The sequence below is a fragment of the Neolamprologus multifasciatus genome, chromosome 6, assembly GCF_963576455.1.
Source record: "Neolamprologus multifasciatus chromosome 6, fNeoMul1.2, whole genome shotgun sequence".
NCBI classification, from domain to species: domain Eukaryota; kingdom Metazoa; phylum Chordata; class Actinopteri; order Cichliformes; family Cichlidae; genus Neolamprologus; species Neolamprologus multifasciatus.
In genome coordinates this window covers 18,851,962-18,878,669 of record NC_140444.1, presented here as the reverse complement: position 1 = coordinate 18,878,669, position 26,708 = coordinate 18,851,962, and the positions used below count along the sequence as shown (strand labels likewise).

General features: G+C 40.2%; 2 protein-coding genes across 3 annotated transcripts in view; one reads left to right on the top strand and one right to left on the bottom strand.

Moving 5' to 3' along the window:
* The first annotated feature begins 52 nt into the window (after nucleotides 1-52).
* Nucleotides 53-10,704, top strand: crmp1 (collapsin response mediator protein 1). 2 transcript variants are annotated; one of them, XM_085163312.1, is made up of 14 exons: nucleotides 53-922; nucleotides 2,653-2,741; nucleotides 2,976-3,160; nucleotides 3,302-3,466; nucleotides 3,915-3,976; nucleotides 4,082-4,162; nucleotides 4,953-5,021; nucleotides 5,111-5,231; nucleotides 5,306-5,462; nucleotides 6,941-7,082; nucleotides 7,174-7,344; nucleotides 8,396-8,575; nucleotides 9,073-9,238; nucleotides 9,352-10,704. In XM_085163312.1, exons 1-14 carry the CDS (start codon nucleotides 572-574, stop codon nucleotides 9,441-9,443), a joined length of 2,031 nt encoding a protein of 676 aa, XP_085019438.1. In that variant the 5' UTR covers nucleotides 53-571; the 3' UTR covers nucleotides 9,444-10,704. The 2 variants fall into 2 exon arrangements, with proteins under 2 accessions (XP_085019438.1, XP_085019439.1); XM_085163313.1 differs by lacking the exon at nucleotides 53-922 and adding an exon at nucleotides 929-1,764.
* Nucleotides 10,705-22,108: 11,404 nt separating this feature from the next.
* pcdh7a (protocadherin 7a) overlaps nucleotides 22,109-26,708 on the bottom strand; it is a 42,921-nt gene continuing 38,321 nt past the window's right edge. The window contains exon 6 of the mRNA XM_085163062.1: nucleotides 22,109-26,100. Coding sequence (XP_085019188.1) covers nucleotides 25,562-26,100 — 539 coding nt within the window. The 3' untranslated portion in view covers nucleotides 22,109-25,561. The remainder of the gene's footprint in view (nucleotides 26,101-26,708) is intronic.

The following is a 26,708-nucleotide window of genomic DNA, read 5'->3' as shown; positions in this document are numbered from 1 at the left end:
TGAAGGAACTATAAAGGGTAGCTCTCGTTTAGCTCGCAGGGTCTTTGATGTAAAGCAGATCTTTGTGTGACAACCGCAGTTAAGCCCCTAAGGCACATGGACCTTGTGGATGATCCCCCCCAGATGTGGATGGAAAGATGATGCTGATTTAATCCGATGATAATGATGTGTCTTGCTCAGACACAACCCCCCACATTAAAACACGAGAAAGGGGCACACTGGAGAGAGACAAAGAGGTCCTCCACAAAGAGGCCAAAACACGGAATCTAAATTTATCGGGGTAAGTTGTAGATGTGCTTACTTATTCTTTCAGCACGAATGCTTCACTTTAAAACTAGTTCACACTGACACGCCACCAGTCCTGTCAAAACGGGAGCACTGCATCATGTGTATATGAAGAGGAAGGATTCTAGGTTGCCCGAAGAGAGCTGCTTTTCCAGTTCACATCTTCGAATGAGTGCGCTTGCCTGGAGAGGCGGGACTGTGACCCGGTTAGACGTAAAACAAGCAAAGCCGTCTCCATCCTTTCAGACTTGGGGGGGGGAAGTGTGCGTCTCCCACTGTAGCCAATATGTCTGACTGCAGAAGACAGTGGAACCGGGAGGATGAGCTACCGGTCTACCTAGCAGGGCCGATCACCACCGGGCCGAACCAGAGGAAGACCTATGGTATGTTCAGCTCCGTGGAGGGGGCGTTTGAGAGCAAGACCATAGACTTCGAAAACTATGCGGTGGGGAGAAAAGGTAGCCGCACCCCGAGAAGCGGGAGCCGGGAACGACTCTTAGACACCGGTGACCCCATTAGCAAGACGCCCAGCGAGGCCCGGGAGTCGTCGCTGAACGGCTCGCCCGGAAAGAGAGACGAAGCACGCAGTGGTGCTGAGGTCAGATTTTCATCGGGGACGGAAAGTCCTAATGGCAAGGTAGGACTGACAGCTTCAATCTGTGGCTTTTTGTTGACAGATGTTGATAGTGCAATGGCTCCGTCGTTCCCTAACTATAATTTATTATTGAAGTGCACCAGTAAGTGCCACTAGACTTTAACCGGTGGGGAACCTTTGGCCTACGCAGAGGATAAAAATAATTTTTTACTCATAAACCACCAAAAAAAGATATGCTGGTTTCGTTTTGGAACACCAGGAACCAGGAGTTATTTTCCTGACAAAGGCTTCAGTTTGCATAAATTATGAACTTTTTATGGCGCATTGCAGTTTGGCTATTATGGATTGCGTTAAGCTTAAATTCTCAATAAAAGGCGCAAAACGCGCGCAACAAAGCAGCAACACATATTTTTTGCTTGCCGTGGTGCTGAATCGGACAGCGACAGACAACATGCACCCCCACCCAACCTCCACGCTGCATTGTTTATGCTTTGAAGTAAGATGTGTGTGTGTGTAGTGGGTGTGAGGGTGCTCGTGTCTTCACATATGGCCTATAGCTGTCTTTTCCCCCCCCCGTGCCCTGAACGTCGTCAGGCAATACGGTGGCTGTGACTTTTTCCTCACGCGCGCGCCCACAGGAACGTCAGCTTTCTTCCACTGTGCGCGCGCCACGCAGCCCGACGCAGCCGTAAGGCGGCGGATTCATCGCTCGCTTTCTGTCACACACGGAAACAAAACCCACATCACATCAGTGGAGACAAAGGGGAGCAGGAAGCCGCGCAGGGGCGCCGGAGTCGGTATAATTCGCTTCTGAGTTAACTGCCAGGGGGCAGAGCGACGGAAAGAGCATGTCTGGGTCCAAGAACAGCATCCCCCATCTGACGGTAAGCGAGCCGGCCTGCTCAGCAGCGACCAGCAGTCATGTATGCATGAATACGGATTAAATTCCTACTGAAAGTTACCTCACTTAAGGCTTTCTCATGCTGCCCCTACGAGAAACTGCACGCCAAAGAAAGGTGACAGTGCGTTGTGTTTGAGCGCGTTTTCTCGCTCCTGATTGGATAATGTCGTATAATCTCGCTGCCTGTCAGAGAGATTAACTCGGTTGACGTGTGCGATCGAAACTGGAGTCGAGCAAGTGACAACTGCTTGCTTAAGCAACGAAATGTGAAGCTAGATTTTAACAAACGACGTGCATCCTTTTCAGTCTGTGTTCAAGCGTGGATTTTACACATTTGGCACGTCTGTTATTTGAGAATTATCCAGTGTCTAATGGATCTTAAGCCTAGAGTTACACATTGAATTTGAAGGTTTAGACACAAATAATGTCTGCATATTCTTCCCCCCTTTTGCCTCCTCATTGGTCAAAGACGTTGATTTTTCGGCAAGCCGTCAGCTGTCGTCATGCTAAACCCTGCTTGATCACTGGTTACCATGGAGACGTAACATCTTCCTAATGCTGTTGCCAGGCACCATCCGTAGTAGTAGAGGGTGTGGACACGCGGTGGTCTCACAAAAAACGTGCTGGTTTCAACACCCTGCTTGTGAATGTTCAGTATTTGATTGCACACATAATTGAAATAACAGAAAGATACTTTTTTTTGGCGCCCCATTCAGGTACAGCTCTTGTGTGGCCATGCATTTCTGTGCACACTACACCACATCATGTTATATTGCTATAAAGCCATGGATTACATAACTGATTGTGCAATATATCAAAATGTCAGGACTAAGTTCAACCTCTCTCCCCTTTCTGTGCTTTTCCCCTGCAGAGTGAAAGGCTGCTGATCAAAGGAGGGCGAGTTGTTAATGATGACCAGTCTTTCTATGCAGATGTCTACATTGAAGACGGGCTCATCAAGTGCGTATTTGGGGACATTGCATGAGCGTGTTGTTTTAAGCACTGCAGAGGCTGTTTTCTACATTTCTTTGCTCTTCCTTTCTTTTTGTGTTCTTTTCCATCTTCTCAACCCTTTTGCATTCCCATGTGTATTTTGCCATGACAAATCTTTTCCACAATCTTCACACCTCCATAATTTGGCTTCCTTTTCCCTTTCATCTGTTCATCTGTTTTTGCACATCTTATCCTGGGTAGGCAGGTGGGGGAGAACCTGGTTGTTCCTGGGGGAGTCAAGGTGATCGAGGCCAATGGCCGCATGGTGATACCAGGTGGAATAGATGTTAACACCTGCCTGATGAAGTCTTATCTGGGCATACAGCCTGTTGATGACTTCTTTCAGGGCACCAAGGCTGCACTTGCTGGGGGCACCACCATGATCAGTGAGTGTGAATGCTTAGACTTAGTCAGCAAGTGTCAGCTACAGTATAGCACATACCATATCTACGTTTGTCTTTAAGTGTTTCAAAATACTGATTACGCTCTTTCTTTTTTCTATGCCTTGTGCCCTTCCTAATTTTCAGTTGACCACGTAGCCCCTCAGCCTGGTGACAGTTTGCTGGAGGCGTTTGAGCGCTGGCAGGAGGCCGCAGACAAGAAAGCCTGCTGTGATTACTCTCTGCACGTAGACATCCCCCAGTGGAATGAAAACGTTAAAGATGAGTTGGAGCTTCTGGTGCAGGACAAAGGTACGTCCATTTTTAATTATTGTATGATATTTTAGAGATGTGGCCTTTCTTGCAGTTCTTGTTTCAATCCCTAGTTTGGGCACATTTCACAAGAACAATAGGGACAGATTTAGAAACAATTTGGCTAAAGTGCTGAATCCTCTTAGAGTCAAGACACTGTAGAGAGCCATTGTTCTCACTGCTGTCATTGTGGCCATGTGCAAATTTCACTTGTAATCTGTTTGAGTAGAAAAATGAGCATTTTCTTCTGGGGCAGCTTTAAAAGTCACCATACGAGATAAACCAGCTGCTTGTGTGTCCAGCTTCCTTCTAGGAGTCGTATTATTTGGCTAGACACAAACATGCACTGCTTTCCATTCCTATTCACTCACAGTTTGTCTTTATTATCCACGCTCCTGAGTATTTACTTTCTCATTATGAAGCCGTTCATTGTTTCTTCTGTTGCCAGGTATCAACTCCTTTCAAGTATACATGGCTTATAAGGATGTGTACCAGATGACCGATTCAGAGGTATGTTTTATACTCATAAATTCCATGAATCATCAATGCTGTACGAATCCTCTGGCTTCTGTTTTTAACAGTAGAAATCTGAAAATTGGTGTTCTTGTCTTTTAGCTGTATGAGGCATTCTCATTTCTGAAGCAGCTGGGTGCTGTGGTGTTAGTTCACGCTGAAAATGGTGATCTTATTGCTCAGGTAAGTGCTACTGCCTGCTGAAAAAGGATATCTTATTATGTAGGTAAGTGCTGCTGCCTTTTTTTTTGCTCTCTTCAGCATGCACCACAGCTTAGAGATATTCTTGTTACATAATGCTGCATCTCGCAGAAAGAGAAAGCAAGGACTAATACGCCTGCAGCTGCAGTTGAGAATGACAGGTTTATCTTAGGCCACCATTAAAGTTGACCATTATTATTCTAATGAGGATGATGATGATGATGATGTAATGGTGATTAAGTTGGTGAGGGTGAAGGTGCTGATATAGCTAGCAGAAGTGATGGCAAGTATTAGTTGTGGTCATGGAAATGATGGCCTAGATTAATGAGACAATTATGGCAAAAACGTTGATGTATGTGAAGATAAATCAGGGTAATGGAAGATAATTGCAGTGCTGATGAATGATCATGACACGCTTGTTAAACTAACTGTAAGAGAAATAGGGAGATAGGTGATGAAAATTCATATCAACCCCATAGAGAACAAACAAACACTAAAAAGGGAGCAGGGTGGGGATCTGGTTGTTATCCAGGTTTTCAGAGAAACTGAAATGTGCTTAATCTTCCAGCTGTGCGCTGGCTTTCGAAGATTACACTGCATATTTATTTTAGCTTGACAGGCCAAAAGATTTGTTATTTGTAATTCCTGAAATCTCATCAGAGGCATTCAAACATGGCTGTACAGTTACTGTATGTACAGCTGTCAGTGATTGCATTGCATGTGAGGATAATTCTGACATTCTTTTGTTATTCTTATAACTTTTTTTTTGTAGGAACAGAAAAAAATACTTGGAATGGGAATTACTGGCCCCGAAGGTCATCCTCTGAGTCGTCCCGAAGAGGTGATTTTTTTTCCCCATAGCTTCACTGTTAATCAATTCACCTGCCACTGTATAGGTTCTTGGCTCTAGTTTATTCCCTTCCTGTGCAGTTGGAGGCTGAGGCGGTGTTCCGTGCCATCACTCTTGGCAATCGTGTGAACTGTCCTGTTTACATCACAAAGGTGATGAGCAAGAGTGCAGCTGACACTATCACCCAGGCCCGGAGGAAAGGTAGTTCTTAATCATATAATGTCCTTTTCTGTCTTTATTAAGGATGAAATTAACCGTTCTACTATTCTGCTCAGGTTCTGTGGTTTTCGGAGAGCCAATTACAGCTAGCCTGGCCACTGATGGTTCGCATTACTGGAGCAAAAACTGGGCCAAGGCTGCTGCCTACGTGACCTCTCCACCTTTAAGTCCTGACCAGACAACCCCGGACCATCTTCACACCCTGCTGGCCTGGTACGTCTCACTTTTTTTAAAACAGTGAATTGATATTGCTAAAAACTGTAGTAGTTTAATTTATAGAAGACTCCAGAGTTTTACAACAAGTAGTTTGTATGAAGTCTGAGAAAATGTGCAGTGTCAAGAGTGTTTCATAAACCCTAAAAGCAAAAACTTTTAGTATTTATGTAAAGGCAGACAAAAGCTTAATTTAGCTACAGTATGACCTCTGCTCAATGTGAAATGCAAATAGGATCAAAGACACAAAAGGAGACTCTTACATTTTACCCCTACACACTCTTTGGTATTCATGCCACAAACAGCTGTTAGTGTTATGCAGAATTTTAGATCAAACTTCAGTGAAACAGGAAAACAGATGGAGAGAAGGTGAAGGTGTGAGGAGAGGCAGAAGAGAAGAGAGACTTAATTACAGACTAAGGACTACATAATCATTTGGAAGCCACTTTACTGTATATTCAGTCAGGCACACGATAATGGTTGGTTAACTTGTACCTATGCATAAGTGCAAGTCAAGGCCAAACTCACCTCAGGTATTACCTCAGACACAGTACTCGCACCCGTCACACATATCACACACACACAATGCGGAGAACTTGCACATTTTAAAATGCCCCCGATTCCACAAATAGCACTGAAACCTCTATTATCTGTTGCCTTGGCTACCGAGTGCCTCCCTCCTCCTTCTCCTCCTCCTCTATCTTCCTCTGTTTCTCCACCCTTCGTCTGAAGCTCCAACTTCTCAAGGCGGGTCCATGCTGTCAAGCCGGTGGTGTGATACTGCTGTTTTCTTTGAGCCACTCCTGAAACAACGGGGTGTATTCTTAGGTTCGTTTTCGGAGACATGAACACAAGAACAGCTTTTTTCCCCCCCTCAGATTTCAGTGAAGCCCATTATTTACATAATAAGCACTTTCTTGGCATTAAGGTGACGATCCCACAGCTCACTAACACGGAGTAATCACTGTAATTAACAAATAAATTAAAGGTCTTATAACTGAACCGTGACAATCACAAGTCTTTATCAGCCAGATTCAGCCTTATTTATTCAGAGCTAAAGCGAGCATAGGTCTTGTTGGCTTTCTTTAATGATGCAGACCAGACTGAGCATTAATCTAGTTAATGTTTAAAGGACTGATACTGCAGCTGTGTTGCACCATTCTCTGTAGTTCAGTTGGCTGTTTTTCTGCAATAGGCCACTGCATGACTTGACATACTTTACCTTACGTGCTCAGTGAGGACACCTGGTGGCTAGTGGTTAAAAAATAATTTCTCTGTATGTGTCTACTTCATTCTGTCTTTTTTTTAACATAAATTTTTTATTTTATTGATTTGTTGCTATTTCTACAGACTGAGTTCTCTGAGGGGTTTAAAACTTTTAGCAATTTGTCAGGGAACCTTTTAACATTAGACAGGTCAATGACTGCATCCTTAAGTGTTTGCTGATGATTTCACTTCATTTTGTTGCCTTGATACAGTGGGGACCTCCAGGTGGTGGGCAGTTCTCACTGCGCTTACAGCACCTCCCAGAAAGCTATTGGTAAAGATGACTTCACCTTGATCCCCGAAGGAATCAACGGCGTTGAGGAGAGAATGGGCTTTGTTTGGGAAAAGGCAGTGGTGAGCAATGAGGGCATGTTTTTGTTGTTTCTTTTGTGTAGGTGTGAGGTTTTTGTGTAGCACTCTAAACATCCACTTCTTTTTCCCTTAGGCCATGGGGAAGATGGATGAAAACCAGTTTGTGGCAGTCACATCCACCAACGCTGCTAAAATCTTCAATCTGTACCCACGTAAGGGTCGGATAGCTGTGGGCTCTGATGCAGACATTGTCATCTGGGACCCTGACAGCATCAAAACCATCACTGCCAAACTCCAGCAGTCGGTGAGGACAAAAAGAAAAGAAAGATGATGAGGGAAAAGAGAGGGTGGGTAAATCGGAGAGAGGGAGAAGAACTAATAATATAAGGGGGGGAAGGCTAGACAGAGGCTGAACAACAGAAGGTTTCATGGGAGACTGCAGAGTGTAAAATAGGATAAGAACCACATGGAAGATCACAGGAGGGGAACAGAAACCTGAATAATAATATGCAGTCAAGTCTAGCTTTATTTTTCTCAGTATATATCATATATGTGTGCTAGAACCAAAATAGTAAGCCTCAATGTTTGAAAAGTTTTTTCCTAAATTAATTAAAATAATATTTCGTAAAGGCAGATTTACACATGAATAGCTGTTCATTCTTATTGTGTTCGGGTCTGAGCAAATGTGCGGTCAAATGTGCATTTTGTACATTTCTCTTTCAAAATCAAAGATGGCAAGTGAAATTTCGTATTGTGAAACCGACACGAGTCTACTGAAAATGACACGGAACAATAACCATGCTCCCGAGTTCACGCTATGGACCGTGGATTATCAGGACATTGTTGTTTTAATCCTTTAAGCATCACAGATGAAGCCTTTTCACCTTTTTCAACAGCAGCAGCTATCACACAGACAGCTGTGTCTGTGTGAAGGATAAGACTAAATCTATCTGCAAAACAAAATGAGCTATAGGCAAATGGTTAAACAAAATTGCCTTCAAAAATGTAACACAATACACCGTAGTTCATTTATTGGTCTGTTCTGCCACTCCCAAAGACCCTAATCCAGACTGAAGCCAGATTTAAGTTATAATCCCCCTTCACCCCTCACTCATTTTGTTATATCTCCGCCCATCCCCCTGAATTTATACAGTCGCCCCCCGTATCCCCTTGCCCCCCACTTATTTATCCCCCATCTTCTCATATGCTGCATTTTGCTGCATCTATTAAACCCTATGATAAAAAGCAAGCTTGCCCTGACTGCATAGAGAGGCTAAACACTGTACAGTATTTGGAAAAATCAAATAATCCTCTGTTTTCTGTACTTCTTTGTCTCATATTTTCTCTCTGCACAGGCTGCAGAATACAACATCTTCGAGGGTCTGGAATGTCGCGGAGGTCCAGTGCTGGTGCTGAGTCAAGGCCAGGTGGTGTATGAAGAAGGAAAGCTGCATGCTCAGCAGGGCACTGGTCGATTTATTCCACGCAAACCCTTCCCAGATTATGCTTACCAGCGTGTAAAGTTCAGGAATGAGGTACAGTATTTAGAAGATTTTAAAAATACTTAAAAAACAGTGTTATAAATCTCACATTGAAAAATTTCATTGAAAGATTAATTGGGTAGATGTTTGAGGATTTCTTTTCCTTATCTTGCTGCAAGTCCTCATAAAAAGGTAAAAATCTAAATATGCCCCCAAAATGAGGCAAATAAAGATTTGAAGAAGACTCTGTAAATTAAATAATTGTACAACCTAACCTTGGTTCGAGGAATTTGGGCTGTTTATTTTTACCTTTTGTACAGATTATTATGTTATGATAATGAAAAAGAAAAAACAAAACAAAACAAAACAGGAGCTGAATTGATTAGAAACATGAACATTATTCTCTCTTTTTTCACCAGTAGGTGATTCAGGCAAAATACAAATGAGCCAATTAGTCCCGTATTATGGAGACTAATGTGCTGCAGGCCATTCGCTTCTAAAGAATGAATAATAGGTTGGCTTGTTTGTGTCTCTGTCTGTTTTCTGCCCAGGTAAAGCTTAAGCAGGGTGTAACTCGGGGGATATATGATGGCCCTGTATATGATGTTGCTCCGACTCCCAAATACATTACTCCTTCTCCGTCAGCCAAAACCTCTCCCACCTCTCACCAGCCACCACCAATACGTAATCTTCACCAATCCAACTTCAGCCTTTCAGGTAAGAAAAATAGTATATTTTCAAACAGAATGTACTCTAAATACACAGTTATGCAAAATTGATTTCTTTTACAATTAGAGCCATCTAATATATTAATTTTGTCCTCATTTTAGGTGCACAGATTGATGACAATATCCCACGTCGCTCTGGCCACCGCATTGTAGCACCCCCGGGTGGTCGCTCCAACATCACCAGCCTTGGCTGAATACTTGAATACATATGAAGCACGGCTGGTGCGACGCTTCACCTACTGAGTGTGTGCGAGTGTATGTGTACGACTGAGTGTAAGCGCAACGATATGAATGAATACCTTTGCATTGTTTTGGCATAACGTGACCGTTTCTGTTATATCGGTTTGTCATGGTCACTCAGAACAAAAAAAGCACATTTCTACTTCTAATCCAAAAAAGGTGTGTGAGTTACAATCAGCTAAATAATTCAAAACAATAAAAAGTCACGTTCCAGGCGCACGCACACACACACACACACACACACACACACACACACACACACACACACACACACACACACACACACACACACACAGATTTGGTGTTGGACCCCCTCCAACCAACCCGTCGCCCCAGTGTTATGTCATAAACTTATTTCCTGTGAGCATGACTTCCTTCTTATTCTTCCTCACCTCCCACATCTTACCGTGTGGGTCTGACATGGTGCTCCTTTCCACCCACATGGTGGACAGCTCAAGAATTGTCAGATTTTTTTCTGCATCTGGTTCTAATATCTTGGCAATATTTGTTTCATTGTGGCTCAAGCGGATCAGTTACACTGCATGGACGCGTCTTTAGATGTTACACTACTTGTGGTTTATTGTTGCAATGGAGGAACACTTAAAAATGAACTCAAAGCACATTTGTATTCAACAGCACAAGCATATTCTTATATTGGTATATGTATGCTTTGAAAAACCTAACGACATCCACTGTGGGTAGAGGCAGTTGTTACCTAGTTAAAAACATATTCATGCAATTTAAATTACTGTAAATTTTGAAAGGAATGCATTTTTTTTCTCCACCACCAGATACTATATGCAAATGTGTCAGTACTCTCTTACACTCTGTGTGAAAGTAGATAAGCAGTCAAAGTGAAAACAGAAACAAGTGAACTAAATTAAGTTCTAGATTGATGTACCTACATAATGTAGACTTCTCAGTGTGCGTGCTTAGTTTGCTGCCAATCACTCCCACCAGAATAAGAACTTTGTTGTAATGACATGCTGAACTCACTGCAGAAAAAGAACTTCAGCTGTCACCACAGCTTTTTAAAACTTTTCTGAAAATGTTTTTTTTTTTTTAAATCTTTTATTGTTTCAGTTATTTATTTCTGGGCATTTTCCTCATTATCGTACATTTAGTGTTTCTGTGTTTTTGTTACTCTTGTCTGGTGTCACCAATGGAACCACTTAATAAAGACTGGACTGTTGTCAAAAATGATGGTAAAACAAACACACTGTGAGTTATTAGTAATATCATTTCTTATTCTGATTGTAATCAAAATTCCGATGATTGAATATAACTTTTCACGATCTGTCTCTGTCTTTTCTAAATTTAGAATTACTGAATGCAGGTTAAATCAAAGGCCTTACTTATTGTAATACAGGTTGAAAGGAAACTTTAGGACAGACAGTTTTTATAGGTTGTAATCATATCGTTACAAACTAAAGCACAATTATAATTCTTTCACTTTATTGTATTTTGTTTAAGATTGGAGATAAATTTCCTTTTATAGAGGCTCAGTTAAATACTGTATGTTATGCATATAAAAATAATCTAATAATCTTCAGAGTCACTGTTATACAGGAAAGTCGCTGCCAACATAAACTGCATGTAGTTAATCAGAAAGATTTAGGTAACGTTGCTGTTAAAAGCATTAGATACAACCCTCCCAAAAAAGGTTTACACATGCAAAATGTGGGAAAAACTGATTTATAAATATAATTATATAATTTATTATTACAATTTATAAATCACAGAAAAGAAATGAGTACAGGAATGAGAACATTACATTTTTTATAGCTCAAGACTGAATGAAAACCAATCTGATGCAGGACTAACATGGAGAGACAAACAACCATTCACATTCACATGGAAATTTAGATCCACCGATTAACCCAACCCCACTAACTGCATGTGTTTGGACTGTGCAAAGAAGTACCTGGAGAGAACCCACGCAGACACGGGGAGAACATGCAAACTCCACACAGAAAGACCCCGGCCAGTTGGCAGAGTCGAACTCAGGGCCTTCTTGCTGTGAACCAACAGTGCTAACCTTTTTAGCATATTGTGAAATTTGGCACATTACAAAAACTTTTGGTATAACAGGATGTAGTAGAAATAATCTAAAAAAGTCTGATTTAGGTTTCTGTTTTCAAAATTTAGAGAAGCTGTATTTTAACATTGGATTTCTTCTGTATCTGTGTGCAATATGGAAAAGGTCAGCAGAGGGCGTTCTGGATGTTTTTTTTGTCAGTACACATGGCTCTTGCTGCTTTACAGCCTATCCAGCTTACAGTCAACAGTGACAGCAGGCACACAGTGGGGTTCCATGTCTGACGAAAAAGGCTTTCATGTCTATGATGGCAGAATGTTGGGTTGTGCTGGAAAGCTGTGCTACTTCAGAGTAGTCTGAGTAAAAGTGTATTACTAAAAGATGTCCTTTCACTTTATGATGGAGTAGATCAGTACCAATGAGGTATTTTAGCAGTATTTTTATGCACATCTAAGGCATCATTTCCCAGAGTTAATTTAAGTGTATCCTTAACTGTCATCCCACTAACTGGGCTCTATGAAGCCCCAGGAGTTATATTTTTGTTATATCTCTTTTTTCAATCTTTCAGGTATTTTAGGATTTTGTCAGTTAATGTGTTTCTAATGATGCCACATCATTGCTTTCTATTTCTGCTTTGATTAGTGTTTTTTTTTAAAATACAGATGTTTTAAAAAGAACACAATTCTGCAGTTGCAGTTTTAGCAAACTGATTTATTCAGTTATTGTTTGTCCTAAATTAAAGTATCACATAATATCAAGGGAGGCAGGGGTACCTGTCATATGTCAACTTAGATGCTATTACTGCATTCATCATCTTGATGGGGAACTTCCCAGACTGGAAGTCATCAGAATGTTGGAGACATTGCCAGATCTACTTGAGACAGATAGATGCCCTGGTTATGCCACACACGAAAAGGACAGCTGATGCTGCTATATTGCAAGCCACAATCCCTCCTGGGAGTGAAGAAAATTCCATCTGCCAATGTGACTGTCCAATATTTGGCTGGACAATCTACTTGACAAAGGTGTCACCTTTATCTGACGGAAGAGTGGAGTGCCCAGAACGAGGTGCTGTCCCGAGTGGAGGAGTTTAAGTACCTCGGTGTTTGTTCACGGGTGAAAGCAGAGTGAAGCAGGAGATTGACAGACAGACTGGTGCAGTCTTGGCAGTGATGTGGATGCTACACCAGTCTGCTGTGGTGAAAAGAGAGCTGAGAAAATCAGTCAATTTGACGGCTAATGTGACCATACCGTCCCATATGGTCAGGAGCTCCGTGTAGTAACTGAAAGAATAAGATCACAGATGCAAGCATCTGTGATGAGTTTCCTATGAAGGGGGTCTGTGTGCAGCCTTAGAGATATTCATTTGGATGCCGCTACTCCTTCACATAGAAAGGCACCAATTGAGGTAGTTTGGGTGACTGACTGGGATGCCTCGTCTGTGCCTTCAAGGTGAGGTGTTTTGAACATGTAAAGAAGGCCCCAGGGCAGACAGAGGACATGGTGGAGAGGTTATGTCTCTGGGCTGGCTGTTTTTTGTGTTATTTCAAGTATTTTATATCAGTTTCATCACAAAAATACAACACAAATAATGTTTACTTTGAATTTTACATTAAGTTATATCAAAATCCAAATATTGTTAAATAAGCTAGTAAATAGCAATGTGTATTGTATTTGGAATAAAGTTACGAGTTGAATCAAAGAAAGCTATTGATTTTAATTTTTACAAAATATGTAAATTAATAGTAAGTTTGAAAAAATAATAATAATGAAAATAATTTTTTTCTTAAGATTATATTAATTATGTAACTAACAATGTATTAAGTAGAAATAAGGTTTGTTTCTGCCACCGAGGAGGTTACACTTTTTTGGTAGCGTCTGTAAACATGATATCTCAAGCATGGGGTCAACAAGCCATTAAAATTTACCTCACATACACCGAGGTCAGCTTATAAAAAAACCTTATAACATAGAAACTATAATTTTTACAAGTGTGGTCTAACATATAGTATAAAGGTGATTGAGACTGAGGGGCTGAGAACCTTCACAGAGATAATGCATAGAGATTCAACATATCATGTAAAATCTGGCCTCTAACCTCTCCTTCAAACTCAATTGATCTGAAGGACAAAGTGATAATAATGCTAAATATATACTAAAAACTATGTTACTTAATATATAGAGACTGATCTACAATGCTAAATATCTTGTTTTTTTGGACCTCTGATCTCTTTTTATAAGGTTAAACTTTCACAAAGTGTCTTTTATCTTTAAAGCTGTGCTTAAAAGTCTACTGCCTTTGTATTGGCAACATTTAGGAAACAATACTGGTATATGGGAATTATGAATATCATGTTATAGTTTGTATCCAAATATCGTGTCACATTTGACCTCTCATCATATTTCTCCATTTTACAGTTACAAATCAATACCTGTTATCGATTAGCTACTCCTGTATAATGGTTGTATAATCAAAGTAAACATCCTTCATATATAGTCATAGATTAATTGTTGTTTAATAAAGATGATTTATTATTAATACCTTGGAGTAAAATGTGCATATGATGAATAAACAGTATAACATAGGTGCAAAACGACCATAGATGGCCTCCTAAAATTGCAGGTACCTACTAACACAACACAGCCGGCTAAACTGCAGTTCACTTTTTTCATGTTTGCAATACAAGTACATGTTTGCTATATTCACTCTTGTCTGTAGGATATAGACTACAATTTAAATAATCCTATTTCTAACAAGATGGAGCACTGTTTAAAAAAAAAAAAACAGAACTCTGACTTGGAATAACTTTACATTTAATTAAAAGTAGAACAAAGGTAACATATCAAATATGCAAACTATCAGTGTTTGTTTTTTTGTAAAACAAATATCTAGTACTGTTTAAAAGTCTCATTTCTTTATGTTTTGCTGGGTAAATGGGAAATAGGTGCAAGGATGAACTGAAATAAATACATGGACATATAGTACATATATGGCAAAAACATAGCTTGTAAAGTTTTAATGAGCCTGAAAGTCAATATTTGGTATGGCTGCCTTTATTCTTCAACAAAGAATAAACTCTGTTAGGCAAGCTGCCTTGTAATTTTTTTATATAGTCTTCAGGAATAGTTCTCCAGGCTACCTGAAGAAGATCCAAGGCTCTTCTTTGGATGTTGGCTGCCTTTTGTTCTGTTCTCTGTCAAGACGAACCCACACAGCTTCAATAATGCTGAGGTCCGGGCTCTGGGGAAACCAATCCATGACTGATAGTGTTCTGCTGGCATACCTCACTCTTTTCTTCCTTCTTCCCTTCCTTAAGAACGGCTTCCTGACAGCCATCACTTCCAGTGAGCAATTTCGGATGAGCTTTTGGTGAATAGAATACGGGTCAGATGCATGTCTCAGGTCCTGTGTCAGGTCTTTCAGGAACTGTCCCCCTGTTTCTTAAGGACATAACCTTCAGATATGTTAGATGTTATTTAGGTCTGCACACTTCCTCTTTTACCTTCAACTTGAATATTTTCCTAAAACTTTTTAAGCACACACTGCATTTCAAATGAAAGAAGGGATGGCTAAAGAGCATATAAATGCTATATTTAAAATTTCACCCCAGCATCACATTTCAAAAAGTTGTGACAGGCGGCATTTTTATCATTGTATTGCATCCCCTGTTACCTCTTCTTTTAAAAGTGCCCACTTGGTATTGGGGAACATAGAGCAATTAGCTTTGAAAGGGCGATCTTTTCAAATGCCTGTTTAGGATTTCAGCTGCTCAACAGATTGGGGGCCTCATTTGTTGTTTTTCATTTCATAATGTGCCAAATGTTTTCAAAGGGTGACATGTCTAGACTTCAGGCAGGGTGGATTTTCATCTGGACTCCTTTAATATTGTGCCATGCATGCTGGTGTTATCATTCTGAATGTGGTTTAGCATTGTTTTGCCAGACCACAATAAGCGAGGCCTTTCCCTGGAAAGGACTTCATCTGGATGGCAGCGTGTGCTCCTTCACAACTTTTATATTATAGCTGGCAGGCTCTTAACAGTGACAAATACTCATGAAAGAGAGGCTATAGATGGGCCACAATTGAAAAGAAAAGCCTGCATAAAGTCCCTTAGTTTGTTGTTGGGTGACCACGCAATGCCAGAACAGCCTGAACGTGCCCTGGCAATAACATCCATCCATCCATTCACCCATTTTCTTAACAGCTTACCCATTTCAGGGTGGTGGAGACAGCTTTCATCAGGAGACAAGTGCAGTACAACCCAGACAGTTTCCCAGTCTATGTGAGGGCCCCTGGCAATAAAAATGTCTGAAACTCCATTGGAGGGATAGAGCACCGTTTTACCAGAAGATATTTCCTCATTTAGTGTTTTGATGATAGCGATGGAGAGTGCTGTCTAACAAGGCGGTCCAAAATCTCTAACAGGGGTTTGAGCGGAGAGTGACTGGTGACTGTGAAGGAGATAGCATATCACTGACAATATATTTTTTACACCTTGGGGACCATGGATTGGAGCAGTGTGATCCTGGAAAAGAGCACTAACACTGAGATAGATATGTCAGGATAAAGGTTATCACTCAGAACAACTTTGCATTGACTGGCAGTGATCCACTGTGAGTCTGTTTTAAACATCGCTTATCCCGATGCATGAGTGTAGTGAACTACACAGTAAGCAGCCATTATATAGTTTTCTCCTGCTCCTGCTAACATGGAACAGCATGGACCGCAGACTGTCTCATGTTAGTTTCCCACAGCATTAGTCAGCGAACTTTCACAGATGTCACATGATATCTTAAAGTAAGCAATAAATGCTACGCAAAACATATTAACTAGCGTAACAAAAAGCCATGTACATCCAAACGCTACATACGATTAATTATGCTACATCTGCACAATATCTACACCCATCTGTGTTTCCTTGGAGGCTCATTTCCCTTTATTGCGGTCCTCAACAATAACAGCTACTTCTACTTCACTTAATTTCCACGTTTCATCTGGAGACTGATATCACTTGTTCTCAAGTGTTTTCTCAAAGGAAGCGCTGTTTAGTGAGTTTGCTTTATTGGGGTTTCTTTTGCACTCTCTGTGCATCAGTTACATACGTTATAGTGTCCCAGAGTTTATTTGCGCTTTCTTCCTAAAGTCCTAAAACCCCATGTTGGGTTTTAGGGAGACCAGGTGTGAAAATGATAATTATGAAAATTAATAAACAGTTTTTAAATGCTGCAGGGAGAGCAGTGCTGGGGCTTGCTTTAGAAACAGAGAAGCCACTTACCCTTTCTATGATCATAAAAAAAATGTAAAGGTCAGAAAGATGTTCATCATATGCAATCTGAAATGTCAAAGATTTTAATTTTATGTCGTATGTAACAGATAGGGGTATTTTGTAAAAGCAAGTAGACTAGTAATAACACATAGTTTGACATTTATTTGATCTTCGCACTAAAACTTTATTTGCTTGGAGATTTTTAATTTACAACATGCAGACTATATATATATATTTGAAAAGAACATTTCCTGGCTTCTAGTACAGATGAACTGAATCCAGACAACATCACCTTCACAGAGACCAACAGAGACCTGCATGCTGCCGCTGCCATCTGCTCTGGGAGTAAACCAAAGGGATGTAATATTGAGCTTCTGAGGCTGAAATTATGCATGTCTTCCGATTTTCTGCTGCAGGCGATGAAATCACAGAAATGTAAAACAGTGGCTGTGTGTACGTAGAGTTTACACAAGTCTGAACAGGTGCCATAACAATGCAACGACTTCCCATCCCTTGAAAGAGTACAGACCGCTTCTTGGGCATAACAGAGGATTGACTGCATCCAGGCAAATTACTGAGCCAGCTGTGCTTTCGTCCTACTACTGATAGTCCCATAGGCCCCTGCAGTGCATATTTGAGCTGCATCCAGCATCCGTGCAATAAACAAAAAAGTCTGCTAGTTCTCTTTAGAACATGACGATATTTTGAGTGACATCCAAAAACAAAAGAAAATACGCGGTAATGAATGGTCCATTATTCGTAGCTCTAAAACAGACATTTTTGCGGAGATAGTATGGATCATAACGATAGTCCTAATTTCAACAACAAAATTATCAAGACCACAAAAATGATGATTGCCTTCTGAGGAGGAAGTAGAGGGATGCAGTTTGATTATTAATGGCATCACCACTTGACATGATTACACATCCCCATGTTAAATGTGTCATCATCAAATGCTTTTAACAGCAGTAAATCACATCTGCCCGAGAAAGACAAAAGTTTCTTTAAACTAGATGCTGTCCATGCTGAACTTTGGGGAAAATGGTCCAGACACTCAAGACATTCAGAATCTGAAATGGATGTAGATTGATTTAAACTTGAGCAACAATGTTTGCTGTCCTCTTTACTTGAGTAACAGACGAGACTGCATTTGCTATATGGATGAACTTTTTAAATAAAGCTTCAGGGCAGCAGTTTTTACAGTACTTTTTTATCCCCCAAATGAAAACAGTCAAAGCGAATTACTGTAAATAGAAACAAAGTGTATAACGTATAAGGCGTATCTATCTGTCACTCCTTTGGCACTGCTTATCCCACTTAGGCTTTCACAGGGTGGCTCTGGAGCCTATCTCACAGTGCAAGAGACCAGAGAGTGGGGGTGTTATTTACTAACATGCAAACTTAACCACATGTAGTAAAATTTTGACACTGGGCTGCTGTCACAACTTTGATTCTGAATTAGCTACACAAGTGAAACCCCCCCCCCCCCCCCCCCCCTGCCCAAACTTTCTTTTGTGAGGATAAAGACAAAAACAACAAAGGACTGAAGAAACATTTGGGCACCCAAAGAAATGGTCAATCAGGAGATGCAATCACATCCCTGCAATCACTTGAAACAGAAAATCACATGTCACCACCTGCAGGTCATCAGCCACACACACACACACACACAAACCACGCACACACACACAGAGGGTTTTCTATTACTTCCTACGGATTATGAGCTCAGACTTATCTGTGAGGAAATGGCACAAACAAAGTAAACACATTTGAGGAGACCCATGGGGTAAATTAAAAACACTGAAAAGTGGTCTCGCCTTGAGACCATTACACCAATCTAAGCAGTGCGGTCCTGCAAGTATGGAAATAATGTTACTTTGTGAGTGTCAAAGGGAGTTCTCTGAAAATCACATGATTGTTACATAAAAGCAGAGCAGAGGCTGTGAAAGGTTCTGTTAGATTTCATCAGTATGCAGTGAGGGAATCCTAAGTTCACTTTTAAACGTGTGTATAAATGAATCCTTAATTTAAAAGTCCTTTAAAAAGAATGGACAGAATATAAATGTGTTCATTCAGGATGTGTAACTGCTAAACCTTAACAACATATACCAATGAATTTAAATGCTGTTTAAGCTGTTTCTCTTTTATCTTTATGAAGAACTGTTCCACCTGTTCCGCTTTGCCACAAATACTGCATTGCGTATTTTTCTTCCCTGCTGAAATCTATTCATCATAACAAGTCCTGGTATAGTGACCATCGTGACATCGCACATTTGGTACGGCATGGCTCTGCAATGTGATCGCTTCATTTTCTGCATATATTGTTATTTTTTATTCAAGACCGTTCTTCCAGCCTTCGATCGGCATGGAAACTCCTACATCTAAAACATGAAGAAGCCGTTAATGCATTTTACAGTAATGACTATTCTCACTTGTTTGGATTTACTTTGACAGCAGAAACCAAACTGACATTGATACTGTGTAAATTAGCCTTAAAACATACCATGCAGTCTTCATACATTACAGCAAGTGCAAAGCTAAGCTATATTACACATTTCATAGAAATATATAATTGGCATATATATCCTGCTTCATAAACATTTAGGAACATTTGAATAACCCACTTTTCATCTGAAAAGTAACTTTTATCGTGCAGGTATAGGCAGATGCCATCATGCTAAAAGATGCGCTTTTATATAGAAATGTGCTGTATATGTGTTATTTCCTGCTTCCTTATTCCTACCAAGAATGCCGATGGCACAGCTTTGATGAGCTGAGGCTGGTGTGACCATGAAAAGATGAAAAGACATAAATGACAGCCTATCGAGGAAGATGGGGAGGATCAAATCTCACATCATCTGTCTGGCATATTGGCGAGAAATAATGTTTACAGCTCTGCTGCAAGGCTCCCCTTAACATAGGAACATTGCACTGACAGAATTTATCGCATCCTTAATGCTTTATCTTCACTTCTACCAATCCTGAATGTTGTGTGTGTGTGTCTGTGTGTGTGTGTGTTTGTGTGTGGATGAGTTGCAGAACTCTACTATACTTTACATCTTCTACTCTTACACCTTCTGATAGGATCTGAAAAAAAAAACCCCTCTCATCGGAAAGCACAAACGAATAAGACAGGCGAATTTCAACATATTACACGAATATGTCTTTTCACTTTGAAGCAATGAGCCCAAGGTTCTCTGTGCATGTAAAGCCAATTCAAAGGCAATTCACTCTAGCTTTCTGTCACTCAGAAGAAGAGTGAGCTTAAGCTCTTGAAAACACCTGACAACTCCAAAGACCACTTGATATACTACTGGGCAGTGTGCGAGGAGGTTAACATGCCGGGATTTACTTCACCAGGCGCAATCGCAACACTTTCTTCTATCTTTATAAAATCAATAAAATGAACATCCATCAGATGTATCCCTTGAATTTAATGAAGAGTTTAACTTTTTCTGGATGACAGACAATTTCTTATCCAATTATCATTTACAAAACCTTTTATGGCTAGTGCTTATTACATGAGTAAAAGTTGATTGATATGATGGTTCAGATGTTTCAAAGAAGGTTTTTAATATTTTTAAATGATTTAATCAATGTGTGCTTTTATTACTTTATTACCAGCTACACAAGAATTTGTCCTCTGAGGAATGCAAATACATCTAGGTGGCTATTTCCTGAAAACTTAAAACTGGTCAGCACTTCATAATGTTTTTCCAGGTGAAAACAGCCTTTTATTGAATGAGTGACACACTTGCATAGTAATACAAGCAATTATTCTAACTGATGATAATAAGGACACACAAATATATGACTTTAGAGTCCATCAACTGACATTTTTTTTCACTGAACCTTAAATCAAATGTGAGATTATTATAAGCCATCACCCGAGGAAAAAAAAAAAGATGCATTTGAATTGAATTTTGTCAGCCTGTTTCTCAAACAGCAAAAGTAATTTAACCTGTGACGTGAATAATTAGTTGGAATTGTTTGAAAATCTAATTGTGAAACAGGAACACATTCAATTCTGAGTGCTGTAACCAGCTCAAAGTTCAGGAGAAAACATGCTGTTCTGTGACAATGGAAAACAGAGTAGAGTGCAGGATTCGACTGCGATGCCCCTGATAATGGGTACTCAAATATTAAAATGTGCTTGTTTTCTGAAATTATCAATTCCTTTCAAGAACACTAAAGTAATGTTTAAATAGTTATCACAGCTATCATGTAAAATATATTGTGTATCACATAAATTTGAAGAACCTTCTTTTCTTAAAGGATCATTTCCAAGATTCAGGGACATCATATTTTGATATTTTATTACATCTAAATCTTTAGCAAATATTTTTGGTTCAGTGAAAAGAGTCATTTGAATTAAAATGACATGTTTTTTAATGTAAAATTAATGCCTTTAATTGTTTAAAAATATTACTGTACTTCACTTCTGCATGTTTAAAGGGGTTATGACACACAGAGAAAAAGCTCTACCAGGAAACTGACGTACCACACATGACCATCTGGTGTCAGCGTTGCATACTCAAACCAAACACAGATTTCTCATTTTTCTTTTCCTTTCTTTTTTCGTTTTGACATTTTAAAGTCCTTCACGCTAATCTTTGTGGCAGTTAACACCTGTGAAGCATTTTCAGATAAAGTCCAAATCCAAATTGCTTCTACATTTTAAACTTTTCTAGTAACAGGGTCCAGTGCAGAATATTTCAAAGTTGATAAGATTGTTCCACCTTTTAGTGATAAACCTATTTTTTTTGTGATAATCTAATTTTCAGATATCAGCCAGCTGCAAAAATGACATATAATTTTGTGACAGTGGTGCTGTTGGTTCAACAGGAAGGCAGACGAAAGCTAAACTTCACTGGGCGTTCTTGACTTTGGAAGATGTAAATGAGAGAATGACCTCCACATTTCAGCCTGCTTAGAAAATTGTTCTGAAGTGTTTAACTGCAACTTGCTGTTATGAAACTGAGAATTTGGACCAAGCTGACCTTGAATAAAGATTGCCTTGTCTCCAGTTTTGTACCACTTTCAAGTAAGGCTTCCATTCGCTGTAAGTAATGACTTTATTGATGGCCATTACCAACCAGTAATCAGTTCACTGCTATGAATAAAAAACAAAAATCTGCAGTCATAAATGTAGGTATGAATAAATTTGCCAACATTTGCCTCAGTTCTTGATAAAAAAAAAAATATTGCAAGTTATTTTGCTTGGTGTCATTACAAGTGTCACACCTGCTGTTGCTCTCATTGTTACTGTGCGAAATAATCTGAGAACAGAGTGAAAGTGCTAACAGCCAATGGGTATGTCTGAAGTTTTTAATGTCAAAGTCAAACTTTTACATGATTAATCTTCATACCAAACCATTCGTCAAGAGCTCTTCTTCTTCTTCCACATCATAGCAAATGCAATTAGTTCATTATGTAATTACAGGGGGGAATTGGCAAAGAAACAGAGCCAATTCCTTAAGGTAATGAAAACAAAGAAGAGGAAAACAAAAATAACATTTTTTTTCCTTTTTTTTTATCAAGTGCAGATTTGAACCTTAAGCATGCCATCGTTTGTTATGGTTTCCAGTTGTCTGTTCTACAGTGTACTTTATTTGTACATGGCTAGGGTAACAGCACAAGGGGGATGACAGGTACATGGCGTCCACTGAAGTGTCTCTTCTCAAAAGTGTCTTGATTAGTAGGTGGCAGATCTCAGACATGATGCCTTTCTCTGTCTCTCTCCCCTCTTCATTTTTGCAGTAGACTGAAACATCTTCATGTTTAAACGTGCAGTATAAAAAAAAAGGGACACACCCACACAGATTCATTTACATAAAGTTCCCTTAAATCCACTCTTAAGTGTTTGAAAGGTGCCATCATGGAACTGCCATAAAACAGCAGTTTGAAGAAATATTTGCCACTTTTAAAAGGCAGGGCTGTCTCAAGAGTCTCTTTGCAAAACTCACAAACTGGTTTCTCCACGGGTTCTTGATGCCCTTTAAGGGTCTGAAAACCATTTATCTCAACTCATTCTCCCAGAGAATGAGCACGTGTCCTTTTGTCTCTCAGAACATACCATGCAGGATATTATGATTGTTTTCAATCCCCATGAAGTCTCCAAGAAGCGAAAAATCCCAAATGTTAGGCTTTGAATTTCGTTACATCCTCAGCACAGTCCATCAAAAACAGAGCTCAGTAAACAGCCATATTGGGGTATATGGGAGTAATGAAGGCGTTGGGAGTAAATACATCAGTGGACCTGAAGCTAAAGAGTGTTTTTTACAGAGTTGGAAAGTTAAAGATATATACAGGTATACAAAGTGTATCCACACACACGGAGCTGTTCTTATCCTTGTAAAATCTAAGGAGGTGTCGCAATGATTCCTGCTTCATTTCCAGTCCAGTTACCTTTCAGTGAGGTGACAGTCAAGCCGCGACTCTGTGAGTAAGCTGAACCTTACTACACATTTTTTTTTAAATGTCTCAGTTCACTCTTATGTTCCGAAAACAACCAGAAAAATTAAGAGACACACTGGCAATTTTCCAGCAGTGTTACATTCCTCTATCCAGACATTAATGAGATCAGAACAGATCAAGGGAGGAGAAGAGAGGAGAAAAGAAACTCATTAAGACCACAGGGACGACCTAACCCTATTATCCCTATCACACCACTGAGCCACACACTGATGATGGGAATTAAGATGTGTTGGCCTCAATCCACACCCACTCTTTAGCCCAATGCAGCAGAGTGTGTCGAAGTCGTGTAGTAGCTGATGGGAAGGACAAAATGTGAAGGAGTCTGTTATCTGTGCAGTTCAGCACAGCAGTATGGGCGTGTTCAGGTCAGCACTGCACGGTGAAACGGGTCGCAGCACAAGTCTTACGTTCCCAATTCACTATGTTCTTTTTTTAATTTATATATATATAGCCTCTGGCATCCTTTGTGCCAAAGTGAGCGAAAGGGCCCAAGGTTACTTCAAACTCTCTCCACGATAAAGAAGAAACGATCTCATCCACTGAAACTAACTCCCTTGCTGCAATCATTATCTCCATTTCCCCGCGAGCACACACATTTAGTACAGATGTATCCAAATAGGCGTGGTATTCAAAAAAGCATGTGGTTTAAAAAAGAGAGGAAAAAAAAGTTAGCATAATCTTTCTTTCATGCAGTTTTTTTCTTTCCTTTTTTTCTTACAGAAGCTATAGACGTTTGGTCTTTTCTATGAGTCCTACGTACAGCAGAATAGCTCCGGTTTTCACATTGTCTATCGTCACTTACAGTAGATGTCACTGAAATTCCCTTTAATGCAGTCTCACACATCAGTCAGAGATGAATAATCATTAAATACATTTCATGTTTAAATACTGGATGGAGGGGAGCAGGCAAAATGCTACAGCTAGTTCAATGATAATGTTAAAAAATTATGATAAAAAAGCACATACATACATAGTGCACATGAACTACGCATTGCGTTTATATGACTTGTGTTTAAATATGCTGTGTGTATGTGTGTGTTGTGTTTGCCTGTTCTTAATTTTTTCTGTATGAAAGTTAATGCAGGTTATTACATACTTTATGTTACACAGCCACTGACTCGTGTCATAAACGGTGGCCTTATGCACGTCCACATTCTGTAAATGCACTGTATGTTTGTGTTTACATGCTATGCTCAGTGTATGAGCGCTTGCATGCGTATGAGTGCATATGTGTCCGCGTGTGCGTGAGAGAACACTTATCATACATGAACACCGTTAGGATACCGTAGATGTGCAATGAACTAAGCACCCCAGTCTACTCAACGAAAGACAGCAGCGGAGAGATAACGCTGCTGTTTTATCAAATACTGACATACACTATATACATACAGACTGGGTGTAAAGGTAAAATAATAAACATGTATTCTCACACACGCCCGAATACTGTGGCACTACTGACATACTATGAGGACACTGTATTCTGAAAAATTACATTTGATCGTAAGAAAAGTCTGTTTTCACATTGTTGCTGTTTGTTCTGAATCGTATGTGTTTTAAACAACTGACGTTTTTTTCTAGTGTGTAACATTACGGCGATCACACTCGGGTGGTACTTTACGCTCTATTTATGACAGAAAATCCTCAAGAGATGAGCAGTTTGATTGGTTAATATCCCCCTCTTGTGTTATGATACAGTTGATTAGACATTAGAAAAATTGATTGGTTTGAATTAGATTCAAATAACTCAATCAAAGACCCGTCACTTCTTTTTTAATCTGTTTTGACTGGATGAAACCTCTGTGGTTTTTCAGCAGATGGCTCACCAGTTGAGTCCAAATCTGGTCTGCTGTAGACTCAGTTTTTATACGCACTCAGGAATTTATAGCATCAGAATTTACACCGTCTCCGCCTCTTTCTTCTTCATACAGTTCCCTCTGTGGGATAGGGTCAGGCATGCATCAGATTCAGGTAAAAAGAAGAGAAGATTGTCCTCCTCCACATTGTCATAAGAGGAGCTTTGCCTGTAGGTAACTTTCACCAGTATTTAGTAAAATGCTTTAGAAAGTGTTCTTTCTGTTCAGGGTTCTCCTAGGAGTTGATCCAATTTTTTTCTACATTTAAGGGCCTATAAATATTAGTCAGAATCAAAAAGTATTTTTGGAAAACATCTTTTCTGACAGTTTCACATCTTCCCAGGTTCCAAGTCCTTTCACGCTGATGACTTGCCAGTGAAGTTTTAATCCTCCCTCTTGTTACGGAAAAGGGAGTAGTGGTAAGGACTGCAAGGATGTCACAGGTAGACCTCACGGCGTGACAAGGTCAGGCAGGATGTGGTCTTGTAGTCCCCTCCTGTCCGCGTCAGTGGTATGACCTCAGGTGGGTTTTGGCCTTCTCCCCCTCCCTCCTCTTGTTGGCGTCTCCCAAAACCAGCACTGCTAAATGTGTCGTAGGATGCAGAAGTCATCTTGCGGTTAAGAAGGTTACGGTTGTGATCACCCATATTCCTGTTGTGGTTTCCCCTACCCAGGGTGCCAAGCGGATCCCCATTGGCTAGAGGTAATCTCTGACCTTCTCCACTGACGACCACTCCGGGTTCGGAGCTCCCCGCACTTCCCGCACTCTCACTGTCACTCTCATGGTCGTTACCGCGAAGATTATTGTTGTCATCTCCGGGGGCAAAGGTCGAGAGTCGTGGTGGGTCGCTGCCGTGGCGCTGACGCGGCCGTGCCGAAGAGCGGACAGGCATCCAACAAGTGTCAGAATGGCCAAACTCATCACACTCCCTGGTACACTTCCCTGTCAAAGCTACATCTGGCAGCTGTCTAGCATCTGGATACAGAAGAAAGAAACAAAAGAAGTTAAATGACATCTCTGCCTTAATTTAACAAGTAATATATCACAATGAAAACACTGGCGAAAAGAGAGTGAAAGGGGAATGTCACAATGAACTGACTCACGGTGCCACACACTAGACCACCAAATGATGAGGAGACAAGGAAATAAAAAGTACCAGAGAGAAAGGAGAGTTGAACAATGCGACAGGAAGCCAGAAAATAGCTTAAAAAAGATGGTTTTAGACAAAGGTTGCAAAGGAGGGGGTTGAATTAAAGGAAAAATGCTGCTGGAGCAAAAAGAAAAACTGCTGACATCCAAAGAATGCATAAAAAAAATCAGGTGCGGTTCAGCATTACATTAAAGGTAAAAGATGAGGTCAAAGCAAAAAAAAAAAAGAAAAAGAAAAAAATACTGAAAAGAAAAGGAAATTCATCAGGAATTTGAATGGCAAGACTAAATTTCTTTATGTGGAAGGAATTGATTGGATGTGCATTTGTAACATTCCTCCAGTGCCTTTTTCCAAAGGGTAGCGAGGCTACCAGAGATTTAATGCTGATGTATTGTAGCCTTATGTATGCAAAACCAGTCGTTTGTCTTGTCAT